The sequence below is a fragment of the Natrix helvetica genome (genome assembly GCF_964273705.1).
Source record: "Natrix helvetica genome assembly, chromosome: 2".
In the NCBI taxonomy this organism is placed as follows: Eukaryota; Metazoa; Chordata; class Lepidosauria; order Squamata; family Natricidae; genus Natrix; species Natrix helvetica.
The window spans coordinates 21,474,566-21,501,949 of NC_138552.1; the positions used below are offsets into that span (position 1 = coordinate 21,474,566).

General features: G+C 39.9%; 1 protein-coding gene across 6 annotated transcripts in view; it reads right to left on the bottom strand.

Moving 5' to 3' along the window:
- LOC309385539 (leukemia inhibitory factor receptor-like) overlaps window positions 1-27,384 on the bottom strand; it is a 112,539-nt gene that overhangs the window by 48,712 nt on the left and 36,443 nt on the right. For all 6 annotated transcript variants that reach the window (XM_081940063.1, XM_081940061.1, XM_081940062.1 and 3 more), the window contains exons 2-5: window positions 16,542-16,692; window positions 7,242-7,365; window positions 3,162-3,322; window positions 956-1,119 (exon numbers count right to left, since the gene is read on the bottom strand). In XM_081940063.1, the coding sequence (XP_081796189.1) occupies window positions 956-1,119; window positions 3,162-3,322; window positions 7,242-7,365; window positions 16,542-16,626 (534 nt within the window). In that variant the 5' untranslated portion in view covers window positions 16,627-16,692. The remainder of the gene's footprint in view (window positions 1-955; window positions 1,120-3,161; window positions 3,323-7,241; window positions 7,366-16,541; window positions 16,693-27,384) is intronic.

The following is a 27,384-nucleotide window of genomic DNA, read 5'->3' on the forward strand; positions in this document are numbered from 1 at the left end:
ATGGAAGTTTCTGCTTGATGTCCCAAAAGGGTTGTTGTTTTTTCCTCTAAAGGCAACTGGACTTTTTCTTTGAAGGCATTTCGCTTCTCACCCAAGAAGCTTTTCAGCCTTTTGCAATTTCCTCCTTAACCTTCACTGTAGAGCTGAAGAAGCTTCTTGGATGAGAAGTGAAACATCTTTAAGGAAAAAATAATCCAGTTGCTTCTTTGGAAAAAAAGCATTTTTGGGAGAATCATGATCTGGATAACTGAGACGCCATAGACCAGTGTTGGCGAACCTGTTCAGCACCATGTGCCCAAACAGGAATGCACATGCATGCGCCGCAGCGCCAAAAACCCGAAGACCAGCTGGCCAGTGCTCATGTGCACTGGCCAGCTGGTTTTCGCATGTACCAGAAATCCAACGTCCAGTTGACCAGCGCATCCATACACCCTGGCCACCTGGTCTTTGGGTTTTTGGCGCTTTGGTGCCCGCGAAGAACAGCTAGCAATGGCATGCATGCCCACAGAGAGGGTTCTTTGTGTCACAGGTTCGCCATCACAGCCATAGACCTCTGCTTGATGATGGGAGAAGTCATCATCAAGACCTCTGAAGCGTACAAGACTGCAGAAGGCCACTGCAATCATGGTGCCCCGTGTCTCACTATACTTTCCCAATATTTCAAAACTGCTCTAAATCCATTTCACTGGTTTGCTGGCTTATAGTGGATCACAGTAATTGCCTTGCAATGTCCTCCCTAACCTCTTTGCTTTTTATCATCAGCTTCTTTCATAATAAACTTGCTTTTATTGATGACTGTAGGGATTGTCCAGCTCAAGATGCTCAAGATCAGTGTCTTTGATTACAACTGTCAGTTGAGAATGGGGTCAACTATTCTCTTTTGCTAGAGACCATCAGGTTACACAAACACACACACACATACACAAATAGAGAGGTGTAAAGACAGACAACTTACTAGTGCTACTTCCTCTAGTGGATCTTTACGCAGAATCTGAATTTGCCAACTAGAATCAATTTGGTATTGAAAGACTGATCCGCCATCATACCATTCCAGAATTGCTGTGTCAGCTATATAGTCTCTAGTCACTCCATGAATTTGAGGCATCGGAGGAACAAATACTGGATGGAAGAAAGAAGGTTAATTGGACTCAGAATTACTAAATGTCAACAAGTGTTTTGAACAGATAGTCACTTCCCTCATGATGTAGTCAAGTAATCCACTTTTCTCCTACATCAAGGATTTTTTTCTAAAATCCAGTGAAAATAACTATTCTACCAAACTTTCTCTTACAGTACTGATTTCATCAAAGGCGAATTTATAACATGAAAAAGTTATAAATTGACAACTTTGTTATAAAGTGATAATATTGTTATGAGCCGTGGTGGCACAGTGGCTAGAATCCAGTACTGCAGGCTACTTCTGCTGACTGCCGGCTGACTGCAGTTCAGCAGTTCGATTCTCACTGGCTCAAGGTTGACTCAGCTTTCCATTCTTCCAAGGTCGGTAAAACGAGGGCCAACATTGTTGGGGGCAATATACTGACTCTGTAAACTGCTTAAAGAGGGCTGTAAAGCACTGTAAAGCGGTATATAAGTCTAAATGCTATTGCTATTGATGAGTGTAAATGGCTTTACTGGAAATTGAATTTACCAGGGTATTCTCTAACCACAGGCTAAAAAGAAAACAATATAATATTATTTTGCCACAACCTTATATGTACTTTTGTTTTTAACTTTAACTAGATTGCACTGAAAGATCATAACTGTAGTCTGGGCTTCACACCGAATACTTTAATTCAGGAGTCATGCTCTCATGAAAAAAACTGTACATCAAATCTTACTATTTTAAACTGCAAGAAAATTTCATGTTCTCATAAAATTGGAAGGTTTCCTAAGACATAAACAGCCAAATTATTATGAAATACTGTGGGAAATTACTGTCTGGCTGAATTCCAAAATAGAACATCACCTCTAATCTATCCTCTACCACTGCCTTCTCAAAATGGAGAAAACTCCCTTTCCATTTTATAAATAGGAAAAACAAGCAGAATTTATACCAAAAAATCAAAGCTACCAAAACTTGAAAACAGGATATATGTATTCTGAAAAATATCAGTACATATGTACACACAGAAATCATATAACGTGCCATGTTATATGTAGAAATTATATGAAATAATTTCTTTCATGCATCACCTTGGATGTCGTCCTATGTAACATACAGAAAGAACCAGCGGATCAGAAATAGATATTTTGTTATTGGCCAGGAATAGTCTCATTTAGTATCCTGAACCTCTGCAGATAGCATAAGGGAGTCACAACATGTTATACCTAGTATTCAGCTGCCCTGATCGTCAGTGAGGAAAGCATAAAAAATCTCAAGTGGAATCTAAGGATTAGAAAATCCTTACTCTCTCTTTCCAATGATTTTATCTGGATTACTTCACATCAAAGTTATTTTTTTAAAAAACAATTAACTTCACTGGAAATGCTTCCCCCCCCCCTCCATTTTATTAAGCAGGAGTGTCAAACTCAAGGCCCGGGGGCCAGATCCTGCCCCGGGGGGGGGGGTGCTTAGATCTGGCCTGCAGGGCCACCCAGGAAACAGTGAAGGACTGGCCTTCTGGTGCCTCTGCCAGTGAAAACGGAGCTCGGGAGGAAGGCACTCCCGAGCTCCGTTTTCACCGGCAGAGGGCTGCAGGATGCTGTCCCAGCTGAAAACAGAGCTCGGGAGCCGGTTTTCAGTGGCTGAGCACTTGGGCCACCATAGGCACCCCTGACACAAGTGATATCAAACCACCCACACCCATCCCATCCCCCCAAGGTCAAACACAACCCTGATGCGGCCCTCCATGAAATCAAGCTTGACACCCCTGCAATAGAGGTTTAAAACACAATAATCCCAAATTGAATAAGTACATTTTTCTCTGTATTTATTATACTGTACATTTCAGGACAAGCCGCACATTATGGATTGCATAAAACATATTTTGATCTAGAAAAGGAAATACATGGAGAATTCAGGGCAGTGCTTTACTTTGGACTGCATAAAAAGTTTAATGTAAGCCTGAAGCCCACCTGGGCTGATTTTGAGCATTACCCCAAACTCTGCCACTAAATTCCAAACATTTTATTTCTGAGCATGGGAAAGGCATACTTACAAATGTCTTTTTCAGGAAGCACAAATTTGTTTTTAGCTAGGGGATTTTTCCCTTCCTCAGCTGAATTGAAGGTGGTTATCTCAATCTGCATAGGTTCAAAGACAATCAATCGAAATGTTTCCTTTTTCTCTTTGGTTAATGAACATTGTGGTTTGGCAGAACTGCAGAAAGGGAGAGAGAAAGTTCAGCTTAGCCATTGGAAATCATTTTAAATGACAAAGGTCAGAGGAATTCACAATATCTTGGTTGAAGACTGAAATGTCTGTCTAAGTTTAAATTAAATAATAAATTAATTTACTAATGTATTCTCTAATTTTGTGTGTGTGTATGTTCCAGCATAACTCTGGAATGCCTTGAGCAATTTCAACCAAACTTGGTACATAGATGACTGGAAAAAAATATTGTGGGGGGGGTAAAACACCCGTAACACCCCTCGAGGTGTGTGTTCTGTTAAGAACACTTGCGGGATCGGTACTTGCAGGATCGTATTCTGCCCCATACATCCCTGCGACCAATTCGCTCGCACAGAGAGGGGCTCCTCCAGGTGCCGTCCGCTAGACAATGTCGTGGGGCGGCGCCTAGGAGTAGAGCCTTCTCTGTGGCGGGCCCAGCCCTGTGGAATGACCTCCCTCCGGATATTAGGAATACCTCTGACCTCCGCTCCTTCCGTATTAAGCTTAAGACCCACCTATTCCAAGCAGCTGGCCTGGCTCAACTTTGATCTAACCATATCGCTCCTGACAGGTTTTTAACTGGGTATTTTAATTATATTTAATTTCTAGGGGTTTTATATACTGTATTTTAATTGTTTTTATCAATCGACCTCCCCCTTGTGTATGTTTCAGTGTATGTCTTTGCTATATGTTTGTTTTGTTTACATATTTATTTCGTATGTTTCGCTGTACGCCGCCCCGAGTCCTTCGGGAGAGGGTGCGGCTAAGAAATAATATATTATTATTATTATTATTATTATTATTATTATTATTATTATTATTATTATTATTATTATTATTATTATTATTATTATTATTAAGATACAGCCTGTTGTGCCATGAAATGGCTTCTACTGTACAGCGCAATGGAGTTGCCATGATAACGGCTTCACAGTACTCCACAAGGAGGTTCCCTCTGGTAAGGGGAAAAATCCAATATTAGAAATTACGTTTGGTCCAGACATTTCCCCCCTATAAATAGATACCCAGGCAATGCCGGGCTAGTCATAGGCTAAAAAGCACGGAAGCGGCTCTCTAGAGAAAGCGGGATATTTTTTTTTCTGTTTTGGTGCTCCTCAAAGACATGTATAACAAGAAGGTCAAAGTTACCAAAAAAAAAAAAAAAAACCCAAACTATTTTACGTGCAAACGACTTACTGGCTATTACATTACTCCAAGTGCATGGTATATTTAATACAGTGTAACAGATACCTGGAGTAGAAATGGGACTGAAATGGGTGAAAAACAAAATGAAAACCTGAGCCAAACTACAAATTTAACCCTACATATAAATATGTGGATGCATTTCTATAATACTCAACATTTTTTTTAAAAAAAAAAGTTCGATTAAAAAGTTAAACCATTCCTTGGTGGCACCATGGTTAGAATGCAGTGTCTCCGGCTAATTCTGCTGAGTGCAGATTGCCAGCAGTTTGGCAGTTGGAATCTTACCGGTTCAAGGTTGAATCGGCTTTCCATCCTTCCCAGATTGTTGGGGGCAATAGGCTAATTCTGTAAACCACTTAAGAGAGATCTGTAAAGCACTGTTGAAGTGGTAAATAAGTCTAAGTGCTATTCCTATTGCTATCTCTTTGGGGACCCAAAGATGCTTTTTTTTCAAGAGGCAACTGAACTTTCTGATTTTGCTTTGAAGATGTTTCGCTTCTCATCTAAGAACTTTCTTCAGAGCTGAGGAAGCTTCTTGGATGAGAAGTGAAATCTCTTTAAAAAAAACAGAAAGTCCAGTTGCCTCTTGAAAAAAGCAACTTTGGAACAACCATTACCTATTACCATATTGATTTATTACATAAACACAAGACGACAAGGTCTTAATTTCCCCCTAGCCTTTGAGCCTGATCTAGCCTTTCTCAGGAGAATCTGCCAGTCTGAGAAAATTCCTGTGAAATAGGCATAAAACAATAAAATAACTCATTTGAATTCTACAGTGTAAATCTGTTCCTGCCCGACAGTGGTTTATGATCAGTGGTGGGATTCAGCCAGTTCGCACCTATTCGGGAGAACCAGTTGTTAACTTTCTAAGCAGTTCGGAGAACCGGTTGTTGGAAGAAATCTCATTTTGTTTTGTTTTTTTCACTTTACAGGGCTAATCCTGTAAGGAAAGCAGGAAGGAAACTCTGGTGTTGTTTCTAGCCTAATCTTTATTGCCCTACATACAGAAACTGCCTCTCTGATTAACCCTTATTACATTGTAACAGCTAAGGCGAAGTGCCCATCGAGGTGAGTGACATTAAGTTGGTCACACCCACCCAGTCACATGATCCCCCAAAGCCCCGCCTACCAAGCCGTTCATTAGGACAGAGAACCAGTTGTTAAATTATTTGAATCCTACCACTGTTTACAATACAACTTTAAAAATAAAGTCGAACCACCATTAAGTATGGTGTCAAAAATAGAAATTCAGGACAAAATAGCAACAGCACTTAAAATTATATACTGCTTCATAGTGCTTTACAAAAAAAATCTTTTTAAAAAATAGGGTGAATGAGTGACTTCATTATTTTCTTCCTACTTACAAAAAAATGTGACAAGCCCAATCTTGATTAAAATCCTAATAATTTGAGTAAGAAAAAAACCACAATCGAAAGAAAAACAGAAAAAAACAGGAAAACAGAAAAAGTGATTTATGATTCATGCTCTTTGCGAAAGATAACATGTTGTCTTACCCTCAAATCTGCCAAATTAGAAGCAAGTTTTCTCCTGCTGAAAACTGCTTAGCAACAAAACCAAAGGAAATTTTTTTTGAAGGCCTAACAGTGGTTTAATACCAAGTAATAGACAATCAAATATTTGGGATATTGGCAGGGGGGAAAAAGAACTTTGGGCAAATTTTGACAAACATAAACTAGCCTTGGTTTTATATCTTATTGAGTGGCTGGGATAACATTTCTTCACCACTGTTGTCTATGCAGAGATGTACAATTGAATTTTCCAGGTACCAAGTATTTTAATGAAAGAATATAACAATGCTTGCTGCATGGCAACTTCCTGTTACATATTGAGAAAACTTTCACAGAACAAAATGTTTTATGTGTTATGTCAAGTGCCCTTTGACAGAAGTATTCAGACTGATCACGGTCTCTTGGAAGAATTTCAAATGCTTCGGTCTGGTGATGTCTATTTGGGATTCTTGAGAAAAGTAGAACACATTTCCTTCTGAATCCCCATTCTTTGGTTGGCACAAAGATCTTGCTATTGTTTTAAAGGAGCCAGAGTATGGATATTTTTTTTTAACGATGGTTGCCTCAGATCTCAGAAATTATTACCAAGTGTCTTCTTTGTATTTCTCGACAACAGGCAATATATGAGGTAGTTAGTCAGCTCCCTAGGTTTGAAATGTTCCATGAAACTCCCAAGGATTTGCCAGCTGATGTCATTCCTTTCATTTCCGTCAAAATTCTTATTTAAAAACATGGTGATCCTGAACTATAATGTGAATTATTTTACCTGACTGAAGGCTGATACAATACATGTTTTTAAAAGACAAGGATTAAACTGAGCAATGTACCAAAAGGACTGTTTTCTTTGTAGAGCCTTCTCGTTAAGAACTTCCTCAAGTTAACATTGGTTCTAAATTTTTAAGTCACACCATTTCCAACTTAATCTATTGCATTTTCTACATCATCTTCCCAAAACTGAAGATTTCCAGTTGTGTTGGAGCAACTCTCATCCAAGATAACAAGATAATTAATGAGTTTATTTATAAGGCCAAAGCAAACTTTTACTTCTATACACTCCATTGGTGCTCTGTCTCTAAAGAGCCCTTTCTTAAACCAATTCCAGATATAAATTTAGTACAGCACAGTAAAATATTTGGGAAAGATTTTGCACAAGTTATCAGTATTGTTACCTGTTGTTGTAACAGAATTCATACGTAAGTTTTGAATCGTCTCCAGCATCCGTAGTCCAAGTGCAGACAACATTATCAAGATTGTGCGTTATACATGTCAAGTTCTGAGCCAAATATGAAGAACCTGGAACCACAATTAAAATGTTCATGAACATCCACTATAAAAATCTATGCTCTGAAAACTATGAAAGCGCAAAATTTTTCGGCTGCCAAACCAGTAGTAATGGTGGAAGGAACCTACCCCTGAACTGCTTATGTATTATTTCTCTGTCTGGAATTATGAAGGTTTTTTTTTAAAAAAGATTCATTTTTAGACTGTAAATAAATCAGCTTTTTAGAAAATTAACCAACATTCTTTAAAACAGAATAAGCACCTCAGCATTGATAGAGAGTCAGTTTGATCTCATGATTAAAGCACCAGGGTAGGAACTAGGAGACTGTAAGTTCTAGCCTGCCTTGCTTTCAAAGGTCAAGTCAAGTCAAGTAGGTTTCATTGTCATTTCAACAATGTACAGTACAGTACACAGTGAGACGAAACAACGTTTCCCCAGGACCAAGATGCTACATCAGACAACATAGATTAAAAAAAAAGAGCAGAACAAAAGTGACTTTGAGCCAATCACTCTCTCTCAAGCCTTGATGTAAAGCTTAGGACTAATTGGCCAATTCCTGTTACAACCAATACATGAACATTTGGCTTACCTGAAAAAATAAGTGGTCCCTGAACTTGCAGGAAAAATAGTAGGAAGGAAAAAAGACCCTCAATACTAACAAGAGACTTTTATTTTATTTTAAGTTTCCTTAAAAAAAAATACCCTACTGAAGTGAAGCATATAACTTAATGGTCAAGAGTTTTTTCATTAAATGCAATTGGCATTTCCCTTAGGGTGGTTGCATTGTGACCCAAGCTGGATTCCTTCATAAATTCAGCAATACAGGTAGATGCTACTATGCTAACAGTTCCGTATTACCCACCCTGCTGATGAAATCATTTTCTTTCTTTACTCCATGTATATTCCCCCAGCAGATCAAGGTGGAATCACATAGTTTTTGAAATAGACATATGAGGTAGGTTGAGGTGCCTTTACCAATTTGGTCAATAGTACCCAGAGAAAGAAAAAAACAAGAAAGTCCAGTTGCCTCCTGAAAAAGCACCTTTGGGAAAACCATGACATGGATGACTGAGAATCTCTCCAGACTTTTAGCTGTATAATTTGGGATGGATACTCTTTGAATGGTGTGGGAGCAGGAATGGATTTCCAGAGGAAAAAATTGCAGACTACAGGAATCAGGAATATTACTCAGGTGTGCCTGAGGACACAAATTAACCTTCAAGTGATTCAACGACCCTCTAAAAGGATGCAAATGACCAGCTGTCTGCAAGAAATATAAATCCTTCCATTCCCCAGTATCTAGTCAGAGGTGAAGAAGCTTCTTGGCTGAGAAGTGAAATGTCTTCAAAAGAAAAAAAAAAACAAGAAAGTCCAGTTGCCTCCTGAAAAACCACCTTTGGTACAGTACCCACAGACCCTTAGGATTGACTTAGAATCTGGACTGAGTCCTGGTCCAACATTTTAACATAAGCCGAGTAGTTCAACACTTTAACAGCTACACCAATTATTATTATTATTATTATTATTATTATTATTATTATTATTATTATTATTATTATTATTATTATTATTATTAAAAACAGGAATGCAATCCATTACCACACTACTGACAGTCAGTATGGTGTAATAGCTGGATTAGGACAGGGAGACTCAAATTCAAGTCTATTTTCAGCTATGTAAAATTAAGGGCAACTCAGTTCAACCCACATCACAGGGTTGGTATAGGGCAGGAGTGTCAAACTCAAGGCCCACGAGCTGGATCTGGGCCATGGAGTGCTTAGATCTGGCCTGTGGGGCCACCTTGGAAATAGCGAAAGACCGGCCCACAGTGCCTCTGCAAGTAAAAATGGAGCTTGGGAGGGCCACATTCAGCCTTCCCGTTTTTGCTGGCAGAAGGCTGCAGGAGGATCCCCCCCCCCACAGCCCCACCTGGGCCACCACAGGTGCCCCCTGAAATGAATGACATCGAGCTGAGCATTCCCTCCCTGGCCATGTGCCCCAGCCCCAAAAATGAAACACAATCTTGATGCAGCCCTGAATGAAATTGAATTTGACACTCCTAATACACAACCATAATTTGTTCCATAACTTTGGGCGCAACCTGATTTGGCTGTGACCCGAACCTCACCAAAATTAATGCTGCAGCCACATGTTGTTGTTTGTAAACAAACAGGAAATTCGGCGCTTGCAAAAACAAAAACAACCCGATTTTTGTTGTGGTCAGAAGCATTCGTGACCAGAGGTTCTACTGTATAGGGATAAAATGAAGAGAGACCCCCACTTAAGTAACCATGCGTTCTTAGGGGAAAGGAGGGAATAGGTTCACAGGTGGAAATCCTACTGTGAAATTAGTTATAAAGAAGATACAATAGTCTACTCTAAGCAATATTTTTTTAAAAACCCATAAAAATAAAAATGGAAGAATCAAAACATGCTCTCACAAAAAAGCAAACATTCTGGCTGATGATCTTGTTGCGGCACATGCCACAAACCACAGAACCATAAACCACACACAGTTACATAAAAGTAAAACACAGGAAGTATTTTATTATCAACTTTATGTGAACTCTCCGAATGTCAGAAAGTCTTGCATATTTCATGTTCATAAAGGCAAGTAGAAAGGCAGTTAAGACGGGGCGGTTTTCCCAGGTCTTTGGTTCCTCTGCTAAACAAATAATTCCCTCACCACTGTCAAACTATTCACTAAGGCTGCATTACTATTACTATTAGTCTTCTCATCGTTCCTATCACCCATCTCCTCCCACTTATGACTGCAGGACTGTAACTTTGTTGCTTGTATCCTTACGATTTGTAGTGATATTGATTGTTTCCTGATTGCTTATTTGTACCCTATGACTATCATTAAGTGTTGTATCTTATGATTCTTGACAAATGTCTTTTTATGTACGCTGAGAGCTTATGTACCAAAGACAAATTCCTTGTGTGTCCAATCACACTTGGCCAATAAAGAATTCCATTCTATTCACATGAGTCTAAATTATTCGTTACAATCAGGGGTGGGCTTCAAAAAAATTAACAAGGGGCTCTCTGCCCGGTTGCTGGGTGGGTGTGGCCATTGTGGGCGTGGCCATGGTGGGTGTGACCTAGTCAGCCTCCTGCACCACGCTGGGGGGAGGAGCATTTTATAAAAAAAATTGCCACAGTTGTTAAGTGAATCACTGCGGTTGTTAAATTAGTAACATGGTTCTTAAGGGAATCTGGCTTCCCCATTGACTTTCCTTGTGAAAGGTGATCACATGATTTCAGGACACTGCAATGGTCATAAGTATGAAACAGTTGCCAAGCATCTGAATTTTGATCACATGATCCTAGGGGTGTTGCAATGGTTACAACTGTGAAAAACGATCATAGGTCACAGTTTTCAGTGCCGTTGTAACGTCAAACAGTTACTAAATGAACGGTTGTAAGTCGAGAACTACCCCGTACTATATGAATTTCATTTCTCATAATTCCAAGCTAGCATAGAAAGTTACTTTAAAAAGAGTATGGTTTTCTGGCAAGAGGTGGTTGAGTTTTTCATTGTCTCCCTGCTCTTTTGCTTGTTTCTCCTACCAATCAGTGAACATCAGCATAAATTCCCCTTTTATGACTCTCATCCCGTAACTAAATTGGGGTAGAGTTGGGGCAACTGGATGCTGCTGAGTGTTTACTGGCCAGATGCCCTTCCTGACGCCATGTGGAGTTCGCAGCAGATATTTTTTTCTTTGTGCCCGGGGAGAGGGAAACATCTGCCACTACCTAGGATTGAACTCTCAACTTTCCGAACGAGAGGCGATTAGCTTCACCGCTAGGCCACGACGACACTCTACTGAACATCAATCTGAATGGTTGAAATTACAGGAGATAATATGCCACAATTCAACAGCCAGTAACTCATGTTGCAGTTGGAAGATCAAGAAAACCAAACCATAAAGGACTGAAGCAATAGGCAATAATAAACCATTTCCATATAGTTGCCAAGAAAGCTACATAGATTTTTCACAAAATATCTTCTGCACTCAAGCTCAAACGAAAGGAAACTTTCGTTTTAAAATATAGGAGGACATAATGTGCTAACCATTGGCCTCCATGGAACAGTAGAATTACTTTTTTTTTTCAAATCTCCATGCTCCCCTCCCTTTTAATTTTATTTTTAAAACATAAAGAAGAAACTGGTGCAAAAACAAAATCAACTAGGCTAAGAAAAGATGTATTCAAGCAGAAATTCACTTGGGAGAGGGGTGTGGAATTCTCTTCCAGCTCCACAAACAAGCCAAAAATAATGTTATTTTTCCTTCACAATTCTAAGCCCGAGCAAAATTAATGTCCAAAATTTGCCATTTCACTGAGTGAAATTTTCTTTCCAATAAAGTAAGACTCCTGACTTTAATACAGCAACAGATCATCAGCCACTTCATACCACTTCTCCTATGAAAATTACATAGGAAGGCTGGAAAAATATTATAAAAATGTACATGTTTTTTGTATATGAAGGAACAGTAAGAGGAAAACTGGCTTGCTAGCTGCTGAGTTAACACTTGTTTTGGCGTTGGTTTGTTTTTTAGTTTTTAGTTTACTTTATTGTCATTGCACCTCGCACAATGAAATTAAATGCCATCTTCAGTGTACATTATAACTATAAAAATAAAACACAAGCACACATCCTTCACATTCTATACAGTTGAATTGAAAACCTCTGCTATTGCATTAATATTGCACTATACAGTAGAATTCAATATAGTTACTCCTCTGGAATAGAAGCTGTTTTTCCAGCCTATTTGTCCTTGTTTTTATTATCCTGTACCGTCTGCCAGATGGTAATAGTTCAAAAAATGAGATGAGATGGGATGGATCTTTAAGAGTGTTTTGAACTTTCTTAAGGCAGCGGGATCTATAAAGCTCTTCCAAAGAGGGGAGAGGGCAACCAATGATCCTCTGGACAATGACATTAACCCTCTGGAGTGCTGTCCTATCTGCCACTGTGCAATTGGCAAACCATACATAGGTGCAGTAAGTTAAAATGTTCTCTATAGTGCAGTGGTAGAAGGTCACCAGCAATTTTTCATTCAGTTGTTGTTTCCTGAGAAGTCTCAGGTAGTATAATCTTTGCTGGGCCTTCCAGTTCAGAGGCTGGTAGATTCCAAATCCTATAACAAATGTAGACTTGTCAGGAATTCTTAGCAGCCAGCAATGTTCCCTTTTCTTCTTCTAAATAAGATTGCAAAGCACAGTAAAGTTACTTTCTGTATCTCAAGATCCACTAATCAAGTTCTGGACTATGCAAAGCACGGATGGAGCGAGCCTCCTAATGTTATTGCCTGAGAAAGGGTAGCCAACACAAAGTACTAATTCATTCTGTGGATAGGCATTGCCCTCTGGAATGCAGGGCAACATGCAAATGCCAAACAAAGTAGGGAGTGAGCCAGAGAAGCTATGACATTTGCTTTGTTTAGAAAAGAGGGGGTGGGGGGGAAAGAATGAAAAAACAGCCAATCCCACACAATTTATTATGGTGATAAACAATCACTTTTAAAAGTAAACTTCAGGAAAAGTATTCCATTGTGAATTTTTATTTGCAAGAATTCCATTCACTGTACTGGTAATCCTCAACAGCAGCCCAAAATTTCCATTGTTAAACAAGGCAGTGGGGTTAAGTGAGTTTTGCCCCATTTCATCACTTTTGCTACAGCAATTAAGTAAAACAACTGCGGCAACAAAGATGATTAGGGGACTGGAGGCTAAAACATAGGAAGAATGGTTGCAGGAACTGGGCATGGCTAGTCTAGTGAAGAGAAGGACCAGGGGAGACATGATAGTGGTGTTCTAATATTTGAGGGGCTGCCACAGAGAGGAAGGGATCAACCTATTTTCCAAAGCACCTGAAGACCAGACAAGGAATAATGGATGGAAACTGACCAAGGGGAGATTCAACCTAGAAATAAGGAGGAACTTTTGGACAGTGAGAACAATCAACCAATGGAACACTGTAGTTGCTAAGTGAATCATGCGGGTGATAAGAGAATCTGGCTTCCCCCGTTGACTTTACTTGACAATGGTCAGCAGATGGCTGAGAAGGTTACCAATGAAGTTCACATTGGTACAGCGCAACTGTCATAAATACAAGCCAGTTGCCACGCGCCTGAAGCCCATAGGTCTTAAAGTTTCCAAGACTGGATATTCCTAGTTTAAACAGTATTGCCAATAGCTAGGAATTCTGGGGGTTAAGTTCCAATTCCTAGAAGCTGCGAAGTTAAGAGGATCACAGTAAAGCATGATGGATATTATCTCGGAACCCGTGTATAACAGAAGACTGAATTCATTTACTAAGATAACAATAGCCGATCTTCTCAAAGGACAGTCTGTACAAGCAGATGCTGGCTTTAGCCAAACATTTCATAGTATGGATTTCCCCCAAACGGTGGATTATATCTCAGTATAAAAGTTCAAAAGGAAGCTATTAAAATGTTTCCTCTAACTTATTGCCCGACCGCATCACTAGAGATCTAATCCAGGCCACCACAATGAGTCACTGGCAATTAAGAGTATGGCTCAGTGACTTGGAAGCAGACAATACAGCCTGGTCAAATTTTCAGCAGAACCCTGATCAATTCACGTTGTTGTGCCGAATTGTTCCAGGTGTGCATTTCCTCACGGGATTCAAATATCCCTTGTGCAGAATGGGCCAGACATGCTAGTGTTCATGGCTGTAAACTTGTGTTCAAAACCTCAGCATAAAACATATACCCATTTTTTTGCTGCATAAGAGGCACTTCCCCCTCCCCCAAAAAGTGGGTGGGAATGTCTGTGTGTCTTATGGAGCAAATATGGGCGACAGGTAGCAGCGGCGAACAGCGGCAGCAATTCCCTGGAACAGCTGATCAACAGTATTATGGGAGCCAATCAACTGCTGGTCAGCTGCTTGGCGGCAAAGACTCCAGCATTCCACGGTGGAGACAGCAGACATGGAGGAGGCAGCAATGGCGGCATTTCCAGTCGGCCAGCCTGTTGATCGGCGGGGCTATGGGAGGGCAGAATCCAGCCATCACTCAGCTGACCAGTGGTGGGCGCAACAGAGCGGAGCCCTGATGAGCCATGTGCTGGGGCTGTGATAACGTGCTTAAGTTGACCAGGCTGTTTGCTGTTTGCTGCAAGGATGCTAGCCAGATGAATACCGGATGGATGCTGGGAGGCAGAGGCAGATTTTTTTTTCTTGTTTTTCTCCTCAAAAGCTAATGTGTGTCTTATGGTCCGGTGCATACAGCGAAAAATACGGTATTGGCATAAACAGAGGCATGCATGTACAGGCAGTCCTTGACTTACAACAGTTCGTTGAGTGACCATTCAAAGTTACAACTGCACTGAAAAAAAGTGACTGATGACCATTTTTTCACAATTATGACGGTTGCAGCATCCCCGTGGTCATGAGATTAAAATGTGGATGCTTAACAACTGACTCCTCTTTATGACGGTTGCTATGTCCCGGGGTCATGGGAGCACCTTTTGCGATCTTCTGACAAGCAAAGTCAAGGGGGAAGCCGGATTCACTTAACAGCCGTGTTGCTAACTTAACAACTGCAATGGTTCACTTAACAAACGGGGCAAGAAAGCTCGTAAAATGGGCAACATTCATTGAACACATGTCTCGCTTAGCAACATAAACTTGGGGCTCAATTGTGGTCGTAAGTTAAGGACCACCTGCCTTAAGTCACATCAAACCATTTCAGGAAGCAAAGTGATTCCTCTTTGAGTTTACTTTAAACATGTTTGCAGAACTGTCTAATTTGGCAACTTGTCAATCTACGTGGGCTCTAGCTTGTGTCTGTACTTTGCCACATGTTGAAGACACGCAAGACAGTTTGCAATAAAAACTTAAAATAGACTAGGATTAACCTAGAACAAACATCTCCTCTCAAGCCCAAGCACATTGCCAGTAAAATAAAGCAAATGAAAATATTTACAGTAGTTGCAACATTGCCTTTGTAGTCTTCGAAAGTAGGGAGGAGGTGGTTCCCATTTTGGGGAGGCCAGGAAAGCCATTTTAAGGAGCAAATTGGGTGCCTGGACACACCCCAGAAGCTATAGCCTTCTAGCTTTTCCCCTTACCAAAATAAAAATAAAAATTAAAAAATGAAATGTTCTGGGTTACAAAATGAAGGCTGTCAGCCACAAGGCTCTGTAATGCTTTGTACTCAAAGGCAAAACAATGGTTGCTTCTATTGCAAGAGAAATTTGTAGCAAAAATCCTACAACATTGGATGCAGGAATCTGAGACACTGCTGTCTTTAGTTTAATTTGTGTTTATTTCTGAGATTCTGATTTTAGATGGTGGTAAGTGGCATATCCTATAATTTTTTAAGAATAGGAACACTAAACGCTTAAATCACATGTCAAGAGTCATAACCACTGCCCCCCCCCAGCTCACTGCCCCCCCAGCTCACATTAATACACTAGGTTACAATTTTATTTTATGATGTATATACTATTATAATATAATGAACATTAATAAGTAAAAATTTACACATACACACAAACACATCTATATCTATATCATCTATCTATCTATCTATCTATCTATCTATCTATCTATCTATCATCTATCCATCCATCCATCCATCCATCCATCCATCCATCCATCCAACCATCCATCCATCTATCCATCTATCTATTCAAAATAAATATAATTATTATAAATATTACATAGCCTGTAAAACAAGCGGTGTAGGGAAAATACAGAACAAGAGTCATTGAAAGTCTTAGCATTCTTGGTCCTTTCCATGACTTTCATTCTCTCATGCTTTACATCAATGCTCTGTTCCAGAGACAGCATAATATTGTGCTTCATGGGAAAATAGGCATTGAAAGAACTATCCAAAGGAAGTCCTATGAAAAAGTTCTTGGAATTCCAATAAGGGCATTGCTGAAGATTCTAGATTTTCAAGTCCATACATTTGAAAGCTGCCAAGATGGCCCAATATGCGCATCAAGCAATATATTGCAATACAAGAGAGGATAACTCGTGGTTCTCCAGATGTGGTTGGATTACAATTCCCATCATTGATAAAAGATACTGAGAGTTGTTCTTTAGTAAGATTTGGAGGCCATATATTCCCCAATTGAGACAGAGAACTTTTTGGGAAGTCACAATAGATAGTAGGCAAACAGCAAAGAAACATCAAATCACACCAACCTTTTTCTTGGCTGTAGACAAACCGGTTCAGAATAAACAAATGTGCTACCATCAGTAGGTAGCAAGGAATTTGGTTAATCCACATTCTTCTGCAATTCGCTACGGAAAGCAGGTCACTTCAAGCGGTCTTTGTCTTTGATGCAGGCAAGTTCTAATAATAAAAAGAAATATTTCAATATCATTATTGCTTATCTCCTCAATAAGATACACTGACTTGAATATCTGGGCATGACAGAGACTAGAAAGTGTTCAATGTTATACATTGCATTTCATCAACCTTAGTTCTAGAATGAAACAACTTTGGAAAAACCTGGTTCTTACTCTCAGCACAAAATAAATCTATCACTTCAAATGTTTCTTTTGTAGAGCAGATACATGGAAAATTAGTATTGAAATGATACAGTGTGAATCTGTGCCTAATTCAGACAAAAAATATCAACAGCTAGGAACTTGGCGAAGTGGGAGGGAAGGAGGGAAGGAAAGAGGCCTGCATAACAGACACTCTTTGTTTAATGTCTACTTGTTCAACGACCCTTCAAAGAGTAGAGTTAGTTAGAGTTAGAGTTAGAGTTAGAGTTAGAATAGAATAGAATAGAATAGAATAGAACAGAACAGAACAGAACAGAACAGAACAGAACAAAATTCTTTATTGGCCAAATGTTATTGGACACACAAGCAATTTGTCTTCGGGGCATAAACTATACATAAAAGCAATAAGTGATACATTAGATCATAAGAATACATTCATCATCAGTCATAAGATACAACACTTCGTGATAGTTATAGGATACTAAATAAGCAATCAACATAAATCATATTAGGAAACTAAAGAAAACAACATAAATCATAACGATACAAGCAACCAACTTATAGTCATAAGTAGGAAGGGCATTGGTAATAGGAAAAATGGGAAGAATAATAGTAAGACACAATGATGTTGGCTGTCTGGTAGTTACGATGGGTCCGTGTAGCTGCAGCTCTTATGGTGTCCCCATGGTCACATGATCCCTATTGGAGTGCTCAGTGGCTAGCTTGTAATTACGACGGTACGGTAGATTTGCAACCTTGACTGCTGACTTCCCACATTCAAAGTCAATGGGAAGCTGACAGGTGGTTGCAAACAGTGCTTATGTGACAGAGGGAGGCTGCAACCATACACAATCCACCTAACAGCAAGAACTATCAGAATTGCAGTTGTAAGTTTGGCACAATCATTTGATGTTATGCCTTAGAATTCCTACTCTCCTTCCCTTTTCATCATCCTAAGAGAATTTCTTTTTCCACTGGAATGCTGTGAACCACTTTTTTGTAAGTCAAATGCAACATATACATACCTACACCTGCACATATATACACATGAAACAAACAAAATGTTAAAACGTTATGATATGTATATAGCTACTTATCAAGCACACCTAAATTACATTAAACCAAAATATCTTTACAATCCCCAAGGAGTGCCGCAAATTTTGAGCACCCCTAAATGTTTGAAAGTTGAAAAATTTGGCCCACTACCTAAACAGAGGACTACAGAAAAGACCCTTATTTATCTAGTATAATCTTTCATCTTTATTGTCATTGTACTTAAATACAACGAAATTGGTTATCTGTAAAGAGACTTTTGTCAGATTTAATTAGACCTCTTTGCAGATTTGGTTTGTGTCGCTTAGTAATCCCAAGTGAGCATCCATTTTGCACATTTCCATTTCTTCTGCTACAGACACAGAGCAGGATAAACACCAGATATTAGCAAAATCCTAACTCTAATTGCTGTAAATTGTTGGAAAACTGAGCTATTGTTTTAGCAGCATCAAACCCACAATTTTGTCCGCAAAACTGAATTGCATTTTAGTCTTAATCTTAACACATCAGTGGCTTGATGTCTCCCCAGGGCATCTCCTCTACCACACCCAAAATATTCCAAGATAGCATCACAAAAAACTGGCAGCAAACTAACCAACTTTCACAAGGAGTAAATTTAGCTCGGGTTGAGGGTTTGAGAATTGTTAAGGATGGAACGGAAGCAGAAAGCTATTTGAAAACAAAATGCTCCCATCTTTACCTTTAACCATTTTAACCCTCAGAAACATGCAAAAGTTAAGCCAGATGATATCCCTGGCAGATTGGGAAGTTGGACTGTGGCACTGACCCAAAATATATTAGGTGCTTTTGGCCTTAAATCAAAAGGGACTCCTCTTTCAATTAATGAAAAAGTGTTTGTCTGTTTAAGAAGAAAAATTGTTTTCATGTTTGGGATGCAACATCCTGGCACTTATCTTATTACAAGGTAGCCAAGAACAGTGGGCAAATTTCCACTCATCACAGATTCCCTGACTTCTCAAGTCTAAATTAAATCTTAAATCATCTTCCCCTCCTGCAGCCTTTTCAGTTTAAGGAGTGGGAAACTCAGGAAAGCTCAGTAATGATGCAGAAATATGCAAGTAAAATTTGTACAGAGAAGAGGTGGGTTGCTGCCAGCATTGGTGCCGGTTTGCTGCGCGTGCATTTTGTGTGCATGCACTCGCTTCGTGCGCAGTTGAGAGTAAACTGTTCTGTGCATGTGCAGAACATTAAAAAATGATTAAAAACCAAGCTGGCAACAGCCACGGCAACCAGGGAACAGGTTTGGGGGCGTATTCAGCTTGTCCCTACTGGTTCAGCAAGCAAATACCAATTTCCACTACCGGTTCGCCCGAACGGTTGCGAGCCGCTAGCAACCCACTGAATCACTGCAAAGAGGCATTACTGAAACTGCAAAGAAGAGGCAAGCTGAAAATAGCAAACGGGGGGGGGGGGGGGGGGTTTAAAGCAATTTTTTAAAGCATAAATAGAAAAATAGATCTATCCTTCCCTGGAAAAATTGGGAGGATAAATTTTAGCAAAATAAGGATTACAAAGGAGGGAGATGATGCAAAATAGACAATCGGGCCTCGTTGAGGGGGCGGGAGATAGTTCAGGTAGTCCTCAACATACAAAAGTTCATTTAGTGACGATTCAAAGTTACAACAGCACTGAAAAAAGTGACTTATGACCATTTTTCACATTTATGACCATTGTAGCATCCCCATGGTCATCTGATCAACATTTAACAGCTGGGCAACTGACTCATATTTATGACGACTGCAGTGTCCCAGGGTGATGTGAGTCCCCTTCTGTGACCTTCCGACAGGCAAAATCAATGGGGAAGCCAGATTCACTTAACAACCGTGTGACCAACTTGACAACTGCAGAGGTTCACTTCTACAACTGCGGCAAGGAAAGTCGTAAAATGGGGCAAACTTCACTTAACTGCAGTCTCACTTAGCAACAGAATTTTGGGGCTCAATCATGATCGTAAGTGGAGGACTACCTGTGCAGTAAGGTCTTCTGGTATAGTTTTAAACTCAACAAGTTTATTAAGCTTTACAAGAAGTTCTTTGCTTGAATTTTCTTTTTTGTTGCTCTTATGTTTTGCTTCTCCTTTTCTCTCTCTCTCTCTTTGCTTATTGTTTTTTTTTTCTCCAGATAGGTGACATGATTAAAAGTTAGATAGGAAAGAAAGGAAATGTTTTTTTTAAATAAAGGGTGACATGATTAAAAGCTAGAGTAAGTGATAGAAATAAGAGAAGGGGGAATATTAGGGTATACATTTTTATATAATAAAGTGGAAGTAATAATAAGAGAAAATGTGGAACAACTGAACAATGCTAGATTGCAAACTAATATAAATGTGTATTATTACTAGAAATACATGTTGACTGAATGTAACCATTATGATTAACTTTATTAGTTTTATTTGTATTAGAATGTATGATACCCAGGTGCCACACTGTCCAAGTGTTGATTTGATACATTTATAAAAAATTAAAACAATTATTTTAAAAAGGAAGTACTTTTCTCAGACACTTGGCCTTTGCATGATCAAGCTTGATTCTTTCTTTCTTTCTTTCTTTCTTTCTTTCTTTCTTTCTTTCTTTCTTTCTTCTTTCTTCCTTCCTTCCTTTCCTTCTTTCTCTCTCTCTTTCTTTCTGTTACTTACTCGCAGACACCACTGAGCATATATGAATTTTTAGGCACATGGGGTTTCCCAGCATTTTTTACAGACTGGGCTTTTGGCTGCAGGCAGGGCTTTTTAAGTTTGAAATTTATACATGTTGTCAGAAGACAAAGAGGCAACATAAATCATGTGGGTGTTTTATAAATTATGTCATGACTTTAGCTACCAGAGAGAAAACAAATATAAGTTCAAGTCCATTACCTCTCTTTTCTGTGACTCAGAGCATTTAGCTACAATACATGATCCTTCAAGCTGCATATTTTGTGGCTTACTTGAAAAGCAGAAAGAGAAACTAGACTGAGGATATGTCTAATATTTAGGTTTGATCTCAGCACAGCGTGTTGAAACAAGCCTTCTGCTCCATTAGGAACAGGCGGCCCAAATTAAATTCCTTGTGACTACTTTTTTTTTTAAAAAAAGAACTATTTATAATATGCAATATTTACCAAAATTAAATTTAGAAATTTGACTAATAATTTAGAAATTTGACTAATAATTCAAAAACATTGGGAAAAATGGGAAAAATACACTCCCCCAAATTGATTTAGTCCCACTATTTATTAAACTTATATATTGCCCATCCTTCTATTCAATATTCATTACATAAGTCCTGATGGCAAACCTATGGCACACGTGCCACAGGTGGCATGTGAAGCCTGTCAGCTGGCCAGCTGATTTTCAGCCTTGATTTTCAGACATTTTTCGCCCTCCGGAGGGAAAAAAACAGCCCAAGGGGCAACCCAGAAGTCAATTCCCCAAAATCCGGTTTGCGCATTGGGCTGTTTTTCGCCATCCAGAGGCTGCAGGGAAGCCTCTTGAAGGGAAAAAATGGCCCAATGGACTACCCGGAAGTCAGAAAATGGGCTGTTTCTGGCCTCTGGAGGGCCTTCGGGGGGGCGGGGGAGGCCGTTTTCGCCCTCCCCAGACTCCTAGAAAGCCTATGGAGCCTGGGGAGGGCAAAGAACAGACCTAATGGGCCCACCGGAAGTCAGAAAATGGGCTTTTTCCAGCCTCCGGTGGGGCGGGGGAGGCTGTTTTCACCCTCCCCAGGCTCCAAGAAAGCATGGCCGGGTGCCTAGCGAGAGTAGAATACTAGGAAAAACATGCAGCTGTCCAAAGAGTCCTTTTGGAATCAAATCCAGGGCACTCAAAGGATTACTGAATAACAGGGATGTGAAGGGAAAAAAATCAGTCTGAGATTGAAGCCTCTGCCTGGAGCTAAGCAAACACACTCAATTTTACAGTATAATCTGGACAATAGCAGTGATACCAAAGCAGTAGAAGGTCCATGGGAACACGTAGGAGGCCAGGGTAGGCACCAGTTTTGTTTGCAATTAGAGATAAGATCTGATGGATTTGCTCATCAGCTGATGTTAGGGACATAAAGTCAATGGGCAAAGCAAGGCTGGATTTTCTTCATCGGCTTTCGTCAATTTAAAATTTTTATTTTGCTGTATTGATTTGAGTACTTAGTTGATGATGCTTTGACATAAATTCAACAGCACCAACAAGTGATTGTGTCAGGGTTCCAAGTAATACACCCATAGCGAACAAAACTCCGAGGCAGGTAGATTCCTCAAGGAATAATTTTATTTGGGCATATCATATTGGCACAAGTCGGGTGAATACCGACTCCAAAGGTTCCCACAGTTTTCACCTAAGTATAAGTAAGAGTTTTTCCTCCACCCCAAGCAGTCAGTCACATGCTCCAATCAAGGCACCGTATGGTTGCTTAGTGACATCACTCCTCCTTCCTCTGACCAGGTGTGAGAATGTCCTTGGTTCCCAAGAGAAAGTTTTTTTTTTTTGGCTACAAAACCACAGCTATCTCTAACCTCCCCTCCTTATCCGTCAGTTCCAGTAAGGCAACATTGAAGCTCCAAGATGTCTTTGGTCAGGTCAGCTTCAGGGTTGACAGACTGTCAACAAAGGAGGCCCGTAAATCACATTCCAAAACATCTTTTCTCTTTTGAACATGAAGTGCTATGGATCCCAACCTCAACTCTCTGCCATTCTCATTACTGCAAGGGCAACGGGAAAGGTTGAGAGGAAATGTGTACATTTTAATTTTGAGGTTAAGAGAAAATGGCAGAAGAAAAATTGAACTATCTTCATAGCTCCACTGCAGAGACTCAGAAGAAGGTAATTTTGGAGAAGTACTGAACCATGGAGGAAAAAGTAAAGACTAGAGAGAATTGCAATGTATGGAATATTCAATTTATATCACTCTAAGTTCACTTTGCTATTCCAAGAAAATGCATTACAAATATCCTGATTTGCTCCTCAACAGATCAAGTAATATATCTACTAGAGCCGTGGTGGCGCAATGGTTAGGATGCAGTACTACTACTTCTGCTGATCACTGGTTGCCAGCAGTTTGGAGATCGAATCTCACCAGGCTCAAGGTTGACTCAGCCTTCCATCCTTCCGAGGTGGGTAAAATGAGGACCCAGATTGTTGGGGACAATAGGCTGACTCTGTAAACTGCTTAGAGAGGGCTGTAAAAGCACTGTGAAGCAGTATATAAGTCTAAGTGCTATTGCTATTACTACTAAATGTAAAACGATAACTTAGTTTTAGTTTGGTTTGATTTTAATTACAATTTCAGTTTCAATTACTTTACTAATTTCAATTCATTTACTAATTACTTAACATTCTTTTAATTTTTTGTTAAAATGGAACTGTAGGATGCAAAGCTTTTAGAAACCCAGTTTCTCAATATTTTCAAGTTTAAAAAATTGCAGGGAGGAAAGTTAAAGAGAGAAGAAACTACAAACATGATAATAAAACAGCATTGTCTTCTGACCTTGGACTCCTCCATCTGTTCACATTTTCTTTTAGAAAAAGAGCCAAGGGAAACAGGAAATAACAAGCGTGTTCATTGAATAAAAAAATCCCCACATGACATTGCCTACTCCGTCTTAATTTCTGAGCAATTAGGCATGCAGCGTTTTGTACTTCTTATAAAGTGGAGACTTCCATTTTTACCCTCTTAATAGATTTTCAGTTCTGAAAACTGACGGCTTGCCAGTCAGAAACAAGATTCTTTTAATTTTCCCATGTTGATCCTCAGCATACAAAGTATGAGAGATCTTTCTGGAATAAAAACAATATTTAGGCATCTTGCCTCACTGCATTTTTAGAGAAAATATTTCATCAGGGTGTGTGTGTGTGTGTGTGTGTGTGTGTGTGTGTGTCTGTAATGCTTTCTAGCATTTTAAAATTTTATCCAGATTTCAGGGCAAAAAGGCTTTGTGGTAGTATGGGAAGAAAAAGTTTGAGTTTGAGTTTGAGTTTATTAAATTTATAAACCGCCCCCTCTCCCCGCAGGGACTCGGGGCGGTGTACAGACAGTACATATATAAAAACAACAAAGCACAACACGAAAACCCAGACAAACAACGTAAACATACAGTCTGTATATTAGCCCAAACTAATTAATAGTTAAAAACAATCTAAAACCAATTAAAACCCCAAAATTTAAAATTTAAAAAGCCATCCAGGAAGGTCAATAGTAAATGTTACTTATGATTACAATTAGGCCAGGCCGGCTAGTCGGAACAGGTGGGTCTTGAGTTTCTTACAGAAGGAGCAGAGATCAACGGTAGTTCTAATATCGGGGGGGAGGTCGTTCCAGAGGGTTGGGCCCATCACAGAGAAGGCCCTACTCCTGGGCACCGCCCGCCCGTATTGCTTAGCAGAAGGTACCCGGAGGAGTCCCTCTCTGTGAGAGCGGATTGGTCGCAGGGATGTATGTGGTAGGATGCGATCCCGCAGATACTTTTTTTTCTATTTTATTTGAATAGAATCTGCATTCTTATTGCATATGGCAAGACTGTAATCACAGCCAATAGCCTTTTAGTGTGAGATAAACTTGTAAAGGAAAAACAGCTAAGATGATGAATTATGTAAAATTTATTTTAAGCATATAGCATTGCCACCGCACCTCAATCCACCAGTGCTGACTCAGTCATGACAGCAAATATTAGGGGAAATTCATAGCAATTTCCCTTTAAATTCTGAATGTTAACAAGGAAAATTAACATGCAGAGTGGTATGTGTGTAGGGGAGGGAGGGGGGGGGGACTAAGAAATAACAAGCAATAATAATCAAAGTTCTACAGGATATAAAGAGACTGATGTTGTGTTTCATAAGATGTGGACAATCCGTTCCCATGGCTCATATTGGCTTTGGCTCAGATATAAGCCAAATAAATTTACTGTCGAGTCACTTCCTTCAAGACCAGAATGTACCTCAGTTTATTTTCTGAGTGAAAATAAAATTCATCCTTCTACTCAGAAACTTAACATGCTCCTCCTACCACCTAACTTCTTATCTGACTCCATATCTGTTCCATATCTGCTTGAGCAGGGGGTTGGACTAGATCAGCAGTCACCAACCCGGTGGTTTGTAGACCACTAGTGGTTCACGAGAAAATTTTGGTGGTATGCAGAAAAAATATTTGCCTTTTTAATATTGCTTTACTTACTTTACTTTTATTTAATTTATAAACCGCACCCTCTCCCAGAAGGGACTCGGGGCGGTGTACAGTCATATTAAAACAACAGTATAAATACATAAATATAGATAAATATAGATGGAGGAGGTAACATATAAACTGTACAGTAATAATTAAAATTAAAATTAAAGATACATTAAAAACTACCCCTAAAAAACTACCCCAGAATAGAATGTTTGCCAGGAGGTTAAAATGGGACTATAAATCGGCTAGGCCAGCTAATTGGAACAGGTGGGTCTTGAGTTTCTGTCGGAAGGAGCGGAGGTCGGTAGTGGTTCTAATATCGGGGGGGAGGTCATTCCAGAGGGTTGGGCCCATCACAGAGAAGGCTCTACTCCTGGGCGCCGCCCGTTGGCATTGCTTAGTGGACGGCACCCGGAGGAGCGAATTGGTCGTAGGGATGTATGAGGTAAGATGCGATCCCGCAGGTAACTAGGTCCTGTGCTGTGGAGCGCTTTAAACATGGTAATTGCACTAAATACTATTTATCTTTTTAAAAAATTCATATTGGTGGTCCGCGGGATTTAAAATTTATTAATTTAGTGGTCCCTGAGGTCTAAAATGTTGGCGACCCCTGGACTAGATGACCTCCAAGGTCCCTTCCAACTCTATTCTGATTGATTGATTGATTGATATCCTCCTGGTTCTTTAAGTGGCCTGGCCAGTTAGTGGTAAGACATAGCAATTTATCACCTTCAGATGCTTCTGAACTATAACTCCAAGAACCCCTCAAGTAGACCAGCGTTTCTTAATCTTGGAAGCTTGCACTTCAACTCCCAGAATTCCCTGAGAAACACTGCCATAAGCTAGGAAGGCTAGAGACACTGCAAGTTGTACCTTCTCAACAACTGGAGAGCCACACATTCCCCAGCACTGGAGATGAGAATTTGGTTGGAATCGAAAAATGCTTGCCTAATTCTCAATCCGAGCTGAGAATTGTGGACTTTCCAAAGGTTACGTGTGTTGTTAAAGGAGAACACTGGAGGCTTCCAAATTTGTAAACTTTCTCAGCCAGTTCTGTGCTCACAAGCTCTTTTGTTTAGTTTTGATTAACCAAGGGTGAATGATGCCAAATTAGAAAAAAAAATACATTTTTTAAAAAAAGTATTCTCGTCTTTTTTCAAATCACAAACACAGTGCGTCTTCAGGCAGATAATTAGAGGGTTGTACATAATCATATTTATATAAGTCCATGTTGGCATGTAAGTTTAGAAAAATACATGAGATGAACTTACAAGGCTCAAAGCCAGCTCTGTATAAACAACTCTGCCTCCTTGTTTAATCAAAGAATGTTTGTTGTTGCCACAATCAAAGACAACCATCATCTGTCACTTTTACAAATGACAGCTTCCACATGCAACAAATGTCATAAACGTTTTTGGAAGCATCGCTTTTGTGAATCCTGAGAAACAGTATTTTACATCTCTAGCTAGTTCAATTAAAGCTGGCCTACTTCAAATCATTCCAGTTGAAACTGGTAGGAATCCGAACTAGACTAAACTAGTTCCAAGAACTTGTGACTCTCTAGATCAGAGGTGTCAAACTTGATTTCATTGAGCGCCACATCACATTTGTGTTTGACCTCAGGGAGGCGGGGTGGGAGTAGCCAGAATGACATCACTCATGCCAGCGAAAATGTATTCCCAAGCTCCGTTTTCGGCTGCAATGGCTTTCTGCAACCCAATGCCAGCAAAAATGCAACCCCCCCCCCCCGAGCTCCATTTTTGTTGACAGAAGCACCGTGGGCCAGTCTTTTGTTCTTTTGCAGGTCGGCCCCATGGGCCAGATCTAAGCACCCCATGGGCTGGATCTGGCCCGAAGGCCTTGAGTTTGATACCCCTGCTCTAGATGTTACTGAATTCCAGTATCTAGCAGTTCAGGTTTGCATGGACAATGGTTAAGAATGTGATGGGCCAGCTGTTTTTTATATACTTGAGTCAGAGGTGAAGCGATAATTGATTTATTAACAAAATTTATATGCCACCAATTTACTCATAGTTGCTCCGGATAGCTTACAGAAGTAAAAGCCCAATTACCAAGGGTGAAATTCAGCAGGTTCTGACAGTAGCGGAAACTTTGAGTAGTTCGGACAACTGGCAAATACCACCTCTGGTTGACCCCAGGAGTGGGGTGGGAATGGAGATTCTGCAATATTCTTCCCCCCCAAGAGTGGGGAGGAAATGGAGATTTTGCAGGATCCTTCCCCTGCCACACCCACCAAGCCACACCATGCCCACCAAGCCACGGCCACAGAACTGGTAGTAAAAAAAATTGAATTTCACCACTGC